The sequence below is a fragment of the Rhincodon typus genome, chromosome 8 (assembly GCF_021869965.1).
Source record: "Rhincodon typus isolate 14 chromosome 8, sRhiTyp1.1, whole genome shotgun sequence".
Taxonomy (NCBI): Eukaryota; Metazoa; Chordata; class Chondrichthyes; order Orectolobiformes; family Rhincodontidae; genus Rhincodon; species Rhincodon typus.
In genome coordinates this window covers 76,028,795-76,045,686 of record NC_063339.1, presented here as the reverse complement: position 1 = coordinate 76,045,686, position 16,892 = coordinate 76,028,795, and the positions used below count along the sequence as shown (strand labels likewise).

The 16,892-nt window shown below is 40.9% G+C and overlaps 1 protein-coding gene across 1 annotated transcript in view; it reads right to left on the bottom strand.

The window, feature by feature from the left end:
* knl1 (kinetochore scaffold 1) overlaps positions 1-16,892 on the bottom strand; it is a 95,836-nt gene that overhangs the window by 78,541 nt on the left and 403 nt on the right. Inside the window, exons 2-4 of the mRNA XM_020526688.2 lie at positions 10,702-10,759; positions 3,597-3,639; positions 1,423-1,482 (exon numbers count right to left, since the gene is read on the bottom strand). Of these exons, the coding sequence (XP_020382277.1) occupies positions 1,423-1,482; positions 3,597-3,639; positions 10,702-10,736 (138 nt within the window). The 5' untranslated portion in view covers positions 10,737-10,759. The remainder of the gene's footprint in view (positions 1-1,422; positions 1,483-3,596; positions 3,640-10,701; positions 10,760-16,892) is intronic.

The following is a 16,892-nucleotide window of genomic DNA, read 5'->3' as shown; positions in this document are numbered from 1 at the left end:
AAAGGAGGTTGAGGATTCCAAAATATAAGCAAGATCTTTGAAAGAAAATTTCCAAAACAAAAACGGGTAATGCAAGTCACCAATTATTCATTTGGGCTGGCATCTTTTGTAAAGAAAAAGTCAAATTGATGATGTTCTTGTCAGAGGGATGCTTTTTTATTATGAATCATAGGAACTCAAATGTATTGCAATCTTATGGAAATGTATTTTTGTTTTAAATATGAGATGATATGGTGTACATTGAAGTTGATTGTACTATCTATGTATTTATGATCACTTCAATTTAGCAATAGTGTCTTGTTTGCATATTAATTTAACTCAAAAAAAGTGGAACTGATAGTATCCAATTGGTTATTTTTGATGGATGTTAAATAACTAGTAGCTGAAGGTAAGAAATGGGTATTGATTAGAAAATACTTACTCAGAGCTCTTGTCATAGTGGTAGTGTTCCTACCTCTGAGCCAGGAGACCCTGGTTCAAATTCCAGTTGCTCCAGGAGTGTGTGAGATAACATCCCTAGACGGGTTAGTTACAAAATATGCCTTCTCAGATGTGTATAAGGGCTTTTGTGAAGTAGTAATATTCCTACCTATGTGCCAGAAGGCTTGTAATCATGTTCCACCTTCACCAAACGGTGAATCATAACACAATTAAACAAGTTGATGAAAAATATACTTGCGTGTGTACAGTGTTAGTACAGTGGTAGTGTCCCTACCTCTGAGCCAGGAGGCTTATGTTCAAGACTGCTGCAGAGGTGTGCCTTAACATCTTAGAAAATATTGACTCAGATGTGTGCTGGTCTTGTGGTGCAGTAGTAGTGTTCCCACCTCTGAAGCAGAAGACCAAAGGTTTAAGCCCTACTTGTCCTGGTAGTGTAGTACAGCCCATTTGAGCAGGATGGTATAAAAATCCTCACATGTATGGGGCTCTTGTGGCACAGTCATAGTGCCACTACCTCTGGACCAGAAGGCTTGGAATGAAGTTCCACTTGCTCCAGCGATACTTCGTAACATATCTGAACAGGTTGATTCAAAATACTTACTGAAATAGAAGAGTCCCCCAGGACTAGGGTGCAGTGTTAAATTGAAATGCAAGCTCTGTGGCAAGTAACAGTCTCCAAAGCATTCCAGTCTCAATTGTTCTTTACTGATATGCTTGGAGGTCCTATCATACATCAATTATAGTCACTTCAAATGGGTTTCAGTATGGTTCCTAGCACCCATTGTTGTGTAGAATCAATTCATCAGCATAACATGTAGGCTTACATAGCTCTCCTCTGCCAATTTTCCCATGTCAAAAGCTAGGTACATCTACATTGTAAATCTGTAATGAAGTGGACACAAATTACATACTACACCAAGTTTTGTTATTTGCAATCCCAACAGTTCTACAGATTTGCTTATCTTGGTAATTCTTGGTTACCTTCTGACTAGTTTCAGCTTCTTTCAAAGTTCGAAGTGGGCTCCTCGAAACTTTCAAAATCTTGATGTGGGGAGGAGGGTGGGAGACATAGAATAAAGGCAAAAAAATGTTATTGAACTTATGCATCAACATTTGTCAGTCACTAATTTGGCTTAAATTTAATGACTAGCTGCAATTTTAAACAACATATTACTTTAAGCCTTTAACACAGAGCAGCTTTCAATAACTGCAAATTTTTGTGCAGTCTGTACGATCTAAATTGGTATAACCGAGAAGACAAATGAATAGTCAGGAGCATCCAGTTCAATTGGGAATTGATGCTAGGCAAGTGCTCGCTTAAAATGGTGTTCCTCTATCCTGCCATCCCTTATTTTTGGATTGGATGTAAAAGCTCGGGACAACTTAAAACACTGAACATGTATTGCAATTTCACAGATGGAGCAAAAAGTTGATGCACCGTTGTATACATTTTTTACTAAACAGTGTAAAGATTTATTTAAATACATCAATTCAGCAAAAAAAAAATCAGGAAGTGAAATGAAATACAAGCAGTAATATACTAACAGTCGATTACAAGTATTTTTTCAATACTGAAATTACTTTAGCATTTAAACTTTTATAATTTACCTGACATCAATGCTGGAGCAAAGGACATTATAAATTATTTTACCATTTGGTAGTTATACTTTTTAACTATCATATTGAGACACTCTTCATATTGGAGCAATATTCCAAGATGATTTAATAAACTCTAGTTCTCATTGTAGATGGACATCAAAGTGAATACATTTAAAAATGTCAATGTCAATGCAATTAAAGTAATCCCTTAGAATCAAATAATTTGATAGAAAACAAGATGAGAGTGTAGCCAATAATAACCCTGTAAAAGATGCAAAACCATGCTAATGTTGGCTGCGGACGGTCCTCTGCCTTAATGATAGTTATCAAGATAGGCTAGAAGTAAATTCAAATTCCCAACTGTTCCATATTTTTTCTTTTTTGAAGTTGAGCGTCTGCTCATCCTCTTAATGGAATTTCCATTCACATGATTGCAATGGAATATGATTAAAATGGGTTTTTAAACATTTTTTTGCACAGCTTCCTGAAAGTCACTAATGTTTCTGTGGTGAGGTTCATCTTTATAAAATCTGACAAAAAAAGTTTGAAAACTGACAAACAGATTTCCAGCTAACGACCACCAAACAGGTGGCCACTTGATGGCTCCATCACTGTAACAGAGATGTCCTTTTCAGATATTCATTTTGTATCATAGGTTTTATTATATAATACCTTTATACAATTAATGATACAGTTACAACGGTCACTTCAACAGATGATTAGAAATATTTTGTACATTTTTAATGCTATTGATGGTCAAGTGATAAATGTTAATTAGTGCACAATATGTGTTACAATGCAGTTTTTGTAAATTCGCTGTAGAAAAATTATTTTTTGCCATTTCCTGTTGCAGCGAATAAGAATTAAATGACAAACTTTCTTGCATGTTTTAATGATTTGGAATTTTGATCATGGTCACATTGTACATTACTATCGCGAAAGCACTCATCATAGTTTACTATAAGTGTACACTAGGCTAAGAGATCATGTTTTGTCTGTGCACAAAGTTCTGCAAATGACTCATGCAGTTTAAGGATTACATCAAACTTACAACACTAGTGTGTCATGGTGCTCAGATACAGGTTGATCCATCAACAAGAGAGCTGCCTTGAACATAGATTTTTCAAATCTTCAGTCCTTCATATTCAAATAGGCAAACCAACACAGGTACAATTAAATATCAGGAGTTGTTAGATCCTTTGTGGTCATGTTGAGGCCTCATTCGACTTTTTATTATAAACTTTTAATTTAAACTATTGAGATTGAGATTTCAAACTGCATTCACTGCATCTTTAACTGAATTTCAACAGCACGTGACAAGGAGACATACTTCAGTAAAAAACTAAACTTGGAAACACACGTCAGGTCAGTCAGCATCTGAAAGGGAGAGGTTTATGTTTTGGACTGGATTCTTCAGTTGCTGTCATTTGTGATGCACAATTCAGGCATGTGAGCACAGCAAGAGTTGCATGTAAAACAGTGTGAAAATTTTTCAAATATTTTGAATGCACTTTAGACCATGCAAAAGAGAATTAATAACTAAATCAAAAACTTACACCCGATTGTCTTCTCTTGCATTTCCCTTCCTGGATTTCAGCACTGAGAAGAAAAAGGTAGCATTAGAACCATTTATAATTCAACACTACTGTGATCTTTTTAATTTGCTTCATTTGGTCAAAAAATTGATTGCGCAGTGGTGAAAGCTGCAATTTTGTCTTTACAAGTACTTTGGAAAAAAAAACACAATTCGTGACATTCACAACAGTCAATGTTTGAAAATTTCGTTTGTCAGACGGATGTGGGAAATATGGAAAAATACTTTGAAGAGGATTTATAATGTGAACTATATACATATCTTTCCAAAGACTGAATATAATGAAGAGAGAAGACAATGGTTTGTCTTCAGAACTGAACACCAAAATAGTGAGGTATAACTGGAAGTGATTAAGTTTAGTTGGGAAATACTGATGGAGGTGTTTAACACATCCGTAGTAGAGGAGCTTCCCAGCACTCATGACTTACCATCCCAAAATCTGTAACCTTAGAAGTACAATAGCAATAGTGTAAAAAAAACAGGAAAATAAGCAAAAGCAAACAGCAAAATCTGAAGAAAAAAAAAAACAACAGTCTTGAAGCCCAACCAGAAAAACAAAATCGATTTTGCTGGTGGACTGTATGCATTCATCAAGATGAACTTTACCAGAATCATTAACATTTTTCTACCTTTCCAATGCCAACTGTTCATTCGAATGAATAAAATTGTTCCACATTCACCAGCCAGACATGCAGGTATAGTATGGACCTTATGCTAATAAATGTCTTACATACTGCACAGTAGCAGTTCTTTAAACCTAGATATCTTTTTTCTTCATGATACATTTCCAAAGGCCACATAACAGATTGCTTCAAGATTATGTACTGAACAATTATTGAACAGTTAATAAAATTCTTTAATACATTAAAGTTACAATATGCTTAAGTCATATCCCAAATGAATTTTACAGACAAGGTTTAAAAGAAAGTTTGAATATGGCAAAGATGAAGTAGATCCAGACAGCATGACAGACAACTATAAGATATTGGTATCTGAAGATGAAAATGTGGACAGTGCAGGTGACCAAAACACAGTTTTACTGACAGATGCATTGATCTTGATTTGAAATCTGCACCATACAAATCAAAACACAAGTCTGGCTATTATCAAATTTAGCATCAGGAAGAGGAATGAAATTGGGGATATGCCACGAACCTTCTTGGGAGAGGTCAGGACTTATTCTTTTGATTTGCTCATGTTCGATTGCAAAACATTCTGATTCATTTACTATATACGTCATGGAGGAGCAGACTGACAGATTAGCATTAATCACAAGATCAAGGTTGACGGTTGTACAAAGCTACAGGTGGGTATCAAGTGGTAGATGAATATATACTTGTGAATAGAATTGCCAAAGCATATCATACATAAATCAGGATGGGAACCATGGATTTAACAGTTAATACAGAATGTCATATCATTGGAGGAGATATACTGGACAAATTGACAAAAGATAACCATCCCAAGACAACAATACTACAGATGGACATAAGGAAGGGGTTCTGTACAAGAACATTGTACTTGATCAGGACAAGCGTCACAGCAATCAATAAAAAGTTGTAACACTCCTGTGTTGGAAAAGGCTCCACACCTGGTCTATTCTTTCTCTTATGTAATACTGACGATAGTCAATTAGCCCATATGTGCAAAACTCCAAACATGAGATACAATTCCATGACTGGACAACAATTGCTAAACAATGTGTTAAAGATTACACCAATGACTAATTTAGATCATCAATTGGGGTTGCAGTGTGGGGTTTCTTTGTGTATTAGAAGCCACCTATGTTTACACACGTGACCCCGACCCTTGCAAACAGAAATAACTTGTCCACACGTTGCATCTTTTTCAACTCCGACTTTTCAGATGGTGAACCCATGGTTAATTCCCCTAGGAATCCCTTGACCAGAGTCAACTTGCCTGGTTTTATTTTAAAAGAAAAGCTCGTCATTTCACAATTCCCTGGTGCATTCAGCATGACCATGCCTTGACCAGAGGCCACATGAGAACTAATCCAAACATTCTTCTCATGCATTATAACATGTAGTTATTTGTTCTAAGACCAAATCTCAAAAAGAACAAAGAACAATACAGCACAGGAACAAGCCCTTTGGCCCTCCAAGCCTGCGCCTTCACATTTTGCCCTTCCATACTAAAATTGTCTTCACTTACAGGATCCCTATCCGTCTATTCCCTTCCTATTCATCTATTTGTCCAGGTGCTTCTTGAATGCTGCTATTACGTCTGCTTCCACCATCTCCTCAGGCAATGCATTTCAGGCACTTGCCACCCTTTGTGTGAAAAGCTTGTGTCACATATTTCTTTTAAACTTACCCTCCCCTCACACCTTGAACTTGTGTCCCCTAGGTAATTGACTCCTCCACCCTGAGAAAAAAGCCTCATATTTTCCACTCTATCCATGCCATTCACAATCTTATAAACTTCTATTAGGTCACCCCTCGACCTCCAGTGTTCCAGTGAAAACAAACCCAGTCTATCCAACGTTTTTACATAGCCAAAATCCCCCATATCAGGCAACATCCTGGTAAACCTTTTTTATACCCTCTCCAAAGTATCTACATCCTTCTGGTAGCATGGTGACCAGAATTGTACACAATATTCCAAGTGTGGCCTAACTGAAGTTCTATAAAGTTGCAGTATAACTTGCCTAACCTTACACTCAATGCCCCTTCCAGTGAAGGCGAGCATGCTATGAGCGTTTCTTACTACCTTATCTACCTGTGTTGCCACCTTCAATGATCTGTGGACTCCCATACCCAGATCCCTTTGCATATCAATACTCCTGCAGGTTCTGCCATTTACTGTATAATTTCCACCTTCCAAAACATATCACCTCACATTTGTCCAGAAGAAACTTCATCTGCCATTTTTCTGCTGATACTGCCAACTGATGTAGAAATCCTGCTGTATCCTCTGACAATCCTCTTCAGTAGCTACAACTCCACCAATCTTTGTATTGTCTGCAAACTTACTAATTAGACCAGCTATGTTTTCCTCCAAATCATTTATATAGAATATGAATAGCAGAGGTCTCAGCACTGATCTCTGAGGAACACTACTAGCCACAACCCTCCAATCTGAAAAGCATCCTTACACCACTACCCTCTGTTTCCTACGGCTAAGCCAGTTCTGTATCTTTTCATAAACTTTGGCAGCAATACACATAATCAGCTTCCAGTTGCACGAGAAATTTTTTGCCTACATTCATTATGAGTCAATCTTTCATACAGTAATTTAAAGTGCCATCTTTTTTTACTTCGTGGGTGGTATTATCGCTAGACTATTAATTCAGAATCTCAGCAAACGTTCTGGGGACCCGGGTTCAAATCCCGCCTCAGCAGGTGGTGGAATTTGAATTCAATTTTTAAAAAAAATCTGAAATTAAGAATCTACTGATGACCATGAAATCATTGTCAAATGTCAGAAAAATCCTTCTGGTTCACTAATGTCCTTTAGGGAAGGAAATCTGCCACCTCACCTGGTCTGGCCTACATGTGACACCAGACAGTGTGGTTGGCTCTCAACGGCCCTCTGAAAATGGCCTAGAAGCCATTCAGTTGTACAACTGGTACAAAAGTTTCAAAGAAACGAAACCAGACCAATTACCCGGCATCGAGCGAGGCACCGGAAAAGACACCAGCAGAAACAGCGCTGTTGAACCTGCAAAGTCCTCTTTGCTAACTTCTGGGGCTAGTGCCAAAATTGGCAGATCTGTCTCACAGACTAGTCAAGCAACAGCCTGACAGTTGTACTCATGGAATCGTATCTTGCAGACAATGTCCCAGACACCACCTGGATATGTCCTGTCTCACCGGCAGCACAGACCCAGCAGAGGTGGCAGCACAGTGATACACGTTCAGGAGGGAGTTGCTCTGGGAGTCCTCAACATTGACTCTGGACCCCATGAATCTCATGGCTTCAGGCTAAGCATGGTTAAGGAACCCTCCTGCTGATTACCATGTACCTTCCTCCTTCAGTTGATTAATCAATATTCCTCAATGTTGAGCAACACTTAGAGGAAACACTGAGGACGGCAAGGGCACAAAATGTACTCTGGGTGAGGGATTTCAATGTCCACCACCAAGAGTGGTTCGGCAGCAGTACTAGGACCTGATCAGCTCGATCAGTGAAGGATATAGCCACTAGACTGGGTCTGCAGCACGTGGTGAGGGAACTAACCAGAGGGAAAAACATACTTGACTTCATTCTTACCAATCTGCCAGCTGCAGATGCATTTGTCCATGACAGATGCATGACAGTGACCACCATACAGTCCCGGTGGAGACAACATCCAGCCTTCACAATCGAGAATACCCTCCATCATGTTGTGTGGCACTATCACCATGCTAAATGGGACAGACTTAGAACAGATCTAGCAACTCAAGACCAGGCATCCATGAGGCATTGTGGGCCATCAACAGCAGCAGAATTGTACTCTAGCACAATCTATAACATCATGGCCTGGCATATCCCCAACCAACCATTACCATCAAGCCAGACAATCAACCTGAGTTCAATGGAGAGTGCAGAAGTGCATGCCAGGAGCAGCACCAGACATACCTGAAGATGAGGTGTCAACCTGGTGAAACCACCAAACGGCTCTACTTGCATGCCAAACAGCTTAAGAAGCAAATGATAGACATAGCAAAGAAATCTACAACCAACAGATCAGATTTAACTCTGCAGTCCTGTTGCCTCCAGTCATGAATGGTGGTAGACAATTAAACAACTCACTGGACGAGGCGGCTGCACAAATATCCCCATCCTCAGTGATGGAAGAGCCCAGCACAAGAGTGCAAAAGATAAGGGTGAAGCTTTCGAAGCAATCTTTTGCCAGAAGTACCGAGTAGATGATCCATCTCAGCCTCCTCCAGTGGTCTCCAGCCAATTCGATTCACTTCACGTGATATCAAGAAACAGTTGGAGACACTGGATACTGCAAAGGCTACGGGCTCTGACAACATTCCAGCAATGGTACTGAAGACTTGTGCTCCAGAACTTGCCACTCCCCTGTTCAAGTACAGGTACAACACTGGTGTATCTACCCAACAATGTGGAAACTTGCCCAAGTATGTCCTGAACATGAAAAGCAGGACAAATCCAACCCAGCCAATTACTGCATCAGTCTACTCTCAATCATCAGTAAATTGATGGAAGGTATCGTTAACAGTGCTGTCCAACAGCACCCGCTCAGCAATAACCTGCTCAGTGATGCCCAGTTTCAGTTCTGCCAGGGCCACTCATCACAGCTTTGGTCCAAACATGGGCAAAAGAACTGAATTCTGGAGGGGATGGAAGAGTCACAGTCCTTGACATCAAGGCTGCATTCAACTGAGCGTGGCATCAAGGAGCTAGCAAAACTAGAATTAATGGGTATCGGGAGCAAAATCTCCGGTGGTTGGAGTCATACCTGACACGTATGAAGATGGTCGTGGTTGTTGGAGGTCAATCATCTCAGCTCCAAGACATCTATGCAGGAGTCCTTCAGGGTGGTGTCTTCAGTCCAACCATCATCGGCTGCTTCATCAATGACCTTCCCTCCATCATAAGGTCAGAAGTAGAGATGCTCGCTAACGTTTGCACAATGTTCAGCACCAGTCATAACTCCTCAGATACTGAAAAATTCCATTTTCAAATGCAACAAGATCTGGACAACATCTAGGCTTGGGCTGATAAGTGACAAGTAACATTTGCGCCACACAAGTGTTGAGCTATGACCATCACCAATAAGAGACAATTTAACCACCACCCCTTGGCATTCAATGGTGTTATCACTGAATCCCCCACTATCAACATCCTGGCGGTTGTCATTGACCAGAAATTCAACTGGACACCCTACATAAACACAGTGGCTACAAGAACAGGTCAGAAGCTACAAATACTGCAAGTAACTCACCTCCTGACTCCTCAAAGCCTGTCCACCATCTACAAGGCACAAGTCAGGAGTGTGATGGAATACTCCCCACTCACCTGGATGAATGCAGCTCCAATGACACTCCAGAAGCTTGACACCATCCAGGACAAAACATTTGATTGGCACTACATCCATAAGCATCCACTTCCTCCACCATCGATGCTCAGTAGTAGCATGTACAATCTACATGATGCACTGCAGAAACTCAAAAGATCCTCAGACAGCACCTTCCAAACCCACGACCATTTCATCTCGAAGAACAAAGGCAGTAGATATATGGGAACACCACAACTCCAAGTTCCCCTCCAAGCCACTCACCACCCTGACTTGGAAATATATTGCCGTTCCTTCACTGTCACTGGATCAAAATCCTGGAATTCCCTTCCTAATGGCATTGTGGGTCAACCCACATCAGGTAGACTGCAGCGGGTCAAGGAGGCAGCTCACCACCACCATCTCAAAGGCAACTAGGGATGGGCAATAAATGCTGGCCCAGCCAGTGACACTCACATCCTACAAACAATTTTTTTTAAAAAAAATTCTGTAATCATTTTCACTGCAAGGCAACTCATTCAGGGTTCCAGATTTATGCAGTATCTAACTCTGCACCAGACTCAAATTCTGTTGCATTAAAATTTGAGTTCTTTGGCAAGTCAGGAGATATTAGTTATATCCAACAAGTTACAAAGGTGATGGATAATGGCTCACATTTTAATTCTAGTGCTTCCGGGTATTATATTTGACATGCATTTACACTGAAGACAAAAGACTGGTTCCACTGCACACTTTCAATTCTTCATCCAAATTGTTCTACAGATATTCCCTATTTTTTTCCCCCAACAGAAATAAATCTTTGCGTTGGGCTCCTACTTGGTGCATAATGCAAGTGTAGTTGGTCCACCAGGTGCAATCACCAAACTGGAACAAATCCCAGTTATAACAGGGAAGGAGGGGGGTGAAAAGCTGCATTTGTCTCCATGACAAGCAAACACAAGAACTTTGCTCATAATAATAAAAGCATGGTTAAGTGTTGAACAACTTTTGTTTACTCTTAAAAGAGCTTAGTGGGTACACTGCTTACTTAAATGACAACAAAGCTAAAACAGGTGCTAATCATCACAGAAGTACGTACTTAGCCTCTGGACATACAGGAAAATTTTCATCCATGGTTTAAACCAAGAACTGAAAACCTGTAAGATGAAAAAGAAATACAACTCAATAGGAATCAAAAACAATTGTCTGAAACTTCTAATTTCAAGTCAGGCAAACTGTTGCAGAACATAGCCGTGCATCACAGAAACAGACCCTTCAGTCCAACTTGTACATGCCAACCAAATACCCTATATAAATCTAATCGCATTTGCCAGCATTTGGCCCATTTCCCTCCAAATTCCTATTCACATACCCATCCAGATGCCTTTTAAATATTGTAATTGTGCTTGCCTCCACCACTTCCTCTGGCAGTTTGTTCCATACATGTACCGTCTTCCACGTGAAAAAGTTGCCCTTAGCTCCCTTTCAGATCTTTCGCCTCTCACCTTAAACCTGTGCCCTCTAGTTTTGGATTCTACTGTTATGGGGAAAAGATCATTCACACTATCCATGCCCCTCACAATTTTATAAACTTCTATAAAGGTCATCCCTCAGCCTCCGATGCTCCAAGAAAAATAGCCCCAGCCTATATTTCAAACTCTCCAAGGCTGGCAACATTCTCGTAAATCTTTTCTGAACCTTTTCAAGTTTCACAATATCCTTCATACAGCAGGGAGACCACAATTGAACACAGTATTACAAAAGTGGTCTAACCAATGTTCAGTACAGCCACAAAATTTCTCTAATCAATGCACTCACCAATAAAGGCAAGCATACCACATACCTTCTTCACTACCTTGTCTATCTGTGATTCCACTTTTAAGGAAGTATGAACCTGCACCCCAAGGTCTCTTTGTTCAGCAACACTCCCCTGGATCTTATCATTAAGTGTATACATCCTGCCGTGATTTGCCCTACAAAAATGTAGCACCTCACATTAATCTAGATTAAACACCATCTGCCACTCCTTGGCCCATCAGATCAAGGTCCTGTTGTACTCAGAAGTAACTTTCTTTGGTGTCCACTATACCACCACTTTTAGTGCCATCTGCAAACATACTAACCATACTTCCTATATTCACATCCAAATCATTTATATAAATGGCAAAAAGCAGTGGACCCAGCACTATTCCTTGCAGCATACCTCTAGTCACAGGCCTTCAATCCAAAAAGCAAGCCTCCACCACCCTCCGAGCCATGTAAAAGTAATGGTAAAAGAGGAAGAAGACATTAGATCTCGGGAACAAACACTTTTGTAATAGGTCTATTCAACTCAGCAAAGACAAAGCAATTCCTTACATAACTCACCCTTTACCTGAAGTCTCCTTCAGGCTTCTTTTTCTTCACAGGATATGGGTATCCTTTGCAAGGTAAGTCTCCATGCCAGGGACCATCCTGGCAAATCCTCTTCACCTTCACCAATGTAATTAAATCCCTCCTATAATGTAGATTCCAGAACTGCACACTATACTCCTTCTTTAACTCTATGCCTTGATTAAAAAAAGCCAACTGTACCTTCTTAAAACACTTATTTGCCTGTCCTGCTACCTTAAGGCACTGGTTGACATACACATCAAGGTTCCGCTGATCCTCAGTATTCAGACAGACCTTCTGCTCATCATAAATTCCCTTGCCTTGTTTGTCCTGGCCAAGTACATCACCTCATACTTATCGGATTGAATTGCATTTGCCACTGATCAGCCCATCGAAATTCTCCAACAATCCTAGCCTATCCTTATTTACCACCATAATAATTTTCATACCTTCCATGAAGTTACTGATCAACCCCTCTAAATTCTTGCGCTTTAACTTTGACCACTGTAACTTCTTACAAGGGACCTTATCAAAAGCCTTCTGAAAAACTATTTACACTACATTCGCTCATTCTTCCTTATCTTATTCAAGAAGTTACATTCTCAAAATACGCCAATGGATTTGTTAATCATGATTTGCCTTTCATGAACCCACGTCCAGTCCCATTAGTTTTCCCGAGTATATTGTTATTATATCTTTTAGGACAGACCTTAGCATTTTCCCCAGTACTGATGCTAGGTTAACTGATAACTTCCAGGAAGTTGATAATGGGGGACTCAGTGATGGTAACACCATTGAACATCAAGAAGCAGTGGTTAGATTATTTATTGTTGGTATTTGTGTGGTGCAATTGTTACTCATGACTTGTCAGCCTAAGCCTGGATTTTGTCCAGATCTTGTTGCATTTAAACATGGACTGCTTCAGTATCTGAGGTGTTGCATTTGGCACTGAACACTGGTGAAATCATCAGCAAACACCCCCACTCTGACCTTGTGGAGGGAAGATCATTGATGAAGTAGCTGAAGATAGTTGAGCCTAGGGCACTACCCTGAGGAACTCCTGGAGCTACGACGACTGACCACCAACCACGACCGTCTTCCTACATGCCAGATATGACTCCAACTGGCAGAGAGCTTGCCCCTTGGTACATCATTGATCCCAGTTTTGCTAGGGTTCCTTGTTGACACGCTCAGTCCAATGCAGCCTTGATGTCAAGGGCTGTCACTCTCACCTCCTGTCTGGAATTCCACTCTTTTGTCCATGTTTGAACCAAAGCTGTAATGAGGTCAGGAGCTGAGTGGCCCTGGCAGAATCAAACTGGGCATCACTGAGCAGGTTATTGCTGAGCAGGTGCTGCTTGCTGGCATTGTTGATGACACCTTCCATCACTTTACTGATGATCGAGAGGAGACTGATGGGGCAGTAATTGGCCGGGTTGGGTTTGTCCTGCTTTTTGTGTACAGGACATACCTGGGCAATTGTACACATTGTCAGGTAGATGCCAGTGTTGTAACTGTACTGGAGGAGCTGGGGGGGGAAGAGGGATGGGCATAAGTTCTGGAGCACAAGTCTTTAGTACTATTGCCAGAATGTTGTGAGGGCCCATTGTCTTTATAATATCTGGTGCCTCCAACCGTTTCTTGATATCAAGGGCAATGAATTGAATTGGCTGAAGACTGGCATCACTAATACTGAGGATGACTGGAAGTGCTAGGTCAGCACTTCTAGCTGAAGATTGGTACAAAAGGCTGAAGCATTTGCAGCAATATGTGGAGGATGGGGATATTTGTGGGGCATCTTTTTACAGTGATTTGTTTAATTGTCCACCACTATTCACGACTGGAAGTGATAGGATTGCAAAGCTTTGATCTGATCCATTGGTTATGGGATCACTTAGCTCTGACTATCACTGGATGCCTATGCCGTTTCTCAAGCAAGTAGCCCTGTTTCATTGTTTCACTGGGTTCATACCTCATTTTTAGATATGCCTGGTGCTGCTCCTAGCATGCCCTCCTGCACTCCCCATTGTACCAGGGCTAATCCCCTGGCTTAATGGGAATGGTTGAGAGGGGATATGCCAAGCCACGAGGTTGCAGATTCTGCTAGAGGACAATTCTGCTGTTGGTAGCAAACAGAGCCTCATGGATGCCCAGTCTTGAGCTGCTAGATCTATTCTAAGTCTGGCCCATTTAGCACAATGAGCGTCACAAAACACAATGAAGGGTATTTTCAATGTGAAGGTGAGACAGTCTCCACAAGGACTGTGAGATGGTCATTCTTACTAATACTGTCTGGGACAGGTGCATCTGCAGCCAGCAGATTGCTAAGTATATTTTTCCCCTCATTGGTTACCTTACCTGCTATCTCACCAGTCTAGCAGCTATATTGTTTAGGACCCAACCAGCTCAATCAGTAGTGTTGCTGCCAAGCCACTCCTGGTGTTTAAAATCCCCCACTCAGATTATATTTTGCACCTTGCCACCCTCAGTACTTCCTCCAAGTGTTGTTCAACTAAAGAGTACTAATTCATCAGGAATGAGAGGATGGTACATATTCCCCATATCTAATCTGAAACCATGAGACTTCATGGGGTCTGGAGTAAATGTTGAGGGCTCCTAGGGCAACTCCCTCTTGACTATATACCACTGCGCTGCCACCTCTGGTGGGTCTGTCCTGCCAACGTGACAGGACATACCTAGGGATGGTGGTGGTGTCTGGGACACGGATATACTCATGGAGTGATACCTTAGAGACAATGTTAGGCTGTAGCTTGACTAGCCTGAGAGACAGCTCTCCCAATTTTGGTACTAGCCCCCAGTTGTTAGTAAGGAGGACTTTGCAGGGTCGACAGGGCTGTTTCTCCCATTGTCTCTTCTGGTGACCCATCTGGTTTTATTTCTTTGAGACTTCATGGCGATTGGCACAACAGAATGGCTTTCTAGGCCGTTTCAAAGGGAAACTGAAAGTCAACCACACTGCTGGGGTCTAGAATCACACATAGACCAATCCAGTTGAGGAAGACAGATTTCCTTCTCTGAATCAAATAAATGAACCAGATGTATTTCTGACGATTGACAATGATTTCATGGTCATCAGTACACTGACTCTAAATTACAGATTTTTTTAATTGAATTCAAATTTCATCACCTACAGTGGTGGAATTTGCATCCAAGTCCCCAGAACATTACCTGGGTTTCTGGATTAATACTCTACAAATACCATTTGGCCATCACTTCCCCAACACTCAACTACCTTGATGGTTAGTTTGTCCCTTCCTAGAATTCTTCTTCCTCATTGGGATATAATGTGAGCCATGAACTAACTTCCTAAATGTCCTCAACCATTCCTTCTCCTGAACTCATTTTCCAGTCCACTTCAACTAGCACTGCCCCCATTCCTTTCTAAGTACATGGATTTATGTTTTGCAAAGTTGGTCACCTCCATATTCTAAATTCAGTTATGATATGGTCATTGTTCCCTAGGGGATCTGTTACTCTTAGATCATTTCTTAAACCTGCCTCATTATACACTATACACTGTCAGATCCAAAATAGCTGATCCCTAGTAGGATTGACAACTGTCTCAAATATAGTACGAATTATTTCTTGTGACTAACTTTACCAATATAATTTCCCCAATCTATATGAAGATTAAAAGTCATCTACAATGGTACATTCTGCCATTTCTACATACTCTTATATTAAATCATAAATTTATTCTCTATTCTACACAGCAGCTACTGTTAGGGAGCCTATAAGCTACTCCCGATAGCATCTTCTTCTACTTGTTATTTCTTACCTCCACCCATACAGATTCTCTCTAATCCAAAGAATTTTTGCTATCATACTTATTCCATTCCACACTAAACTACCTCACCATTCTTCCCTTCCTGCCTACTTATCTTTTTGAAAAGTCACATACCCTACATATTTAGTCCAAGTTTTGATCTCCTTGTAACAATATCTCCACAATGGCTCGAAGATCATATCCAGTAACCTCTATTTGTGCTACTTATTCATTTATATCGTCCCAAATACTATGTACACTACAAAGACGATACAGTTTTGTTAAAATTGCTAAGTTCCACATAGTAGCATCTTGTGCAAAAATGGACAGAACTGTTCCACAATTCAGCAAAGCCAGAACCTATCATTCACTTATCCAATAAAAATACTTAGGTTGGTGGATGGGGTATCAATCAAGCAGGCTGCTTTGTCCTGATGTGGCTGACGTTGAGTCTTATCGGAACAGCACTCATTCAGGCAATAAAAGAGCACTACATCACACTCATGAGCTGTTCCTTGTACAGGATGGGCACGGATAGGGAAGTTAAGCAGTGAATTAAATAACACAGAATTCCCATCCTGTGACCTATTCTTTAGCCACAGGATTTATAATGGATGGTCCAGTTCAGTTTTTGGTCAACGCTAACGCCCAAGGTACTGACAGTAGAGGATCCAGCAATGGTAATGTCATTGAACATCGAGGGGCGCTGAGCAGATTGACTTGCTAGAGATGGTGGTCCTCGCCTAGCACAAATGCTGTTCGCCGCTCATCCCTTTTAAAAACTTCGGGGCGTCCCAAAAGACAAAGCAGCCAGCGAAGCCTTTTTGAAATGTAGTTACTGCGGCAACGCAGAAAAACAAACCAAGGCTGACAGACAGCAATCCCTCAGCAGCTTGTAGGTGGAGGGAGGGGGATGAGGGAGATTTTTTTTTTAAAAAGGTGGAAAGCTCCCCACATTAAAGGGCAAGCATCTGAAGCTAGAACCTGCAGCGGAGAAGTTTGGGTGAGAGAAGCAGGAGGCTTAAGACTCTCCTAAACCGCCCGCGACAATAGCATTCCAGCCTGGAATGGTTTCCAAACTCCAAAACCAAGCTGCGCCGGTAAAAAAAAAACAAACGGACATTTTATGT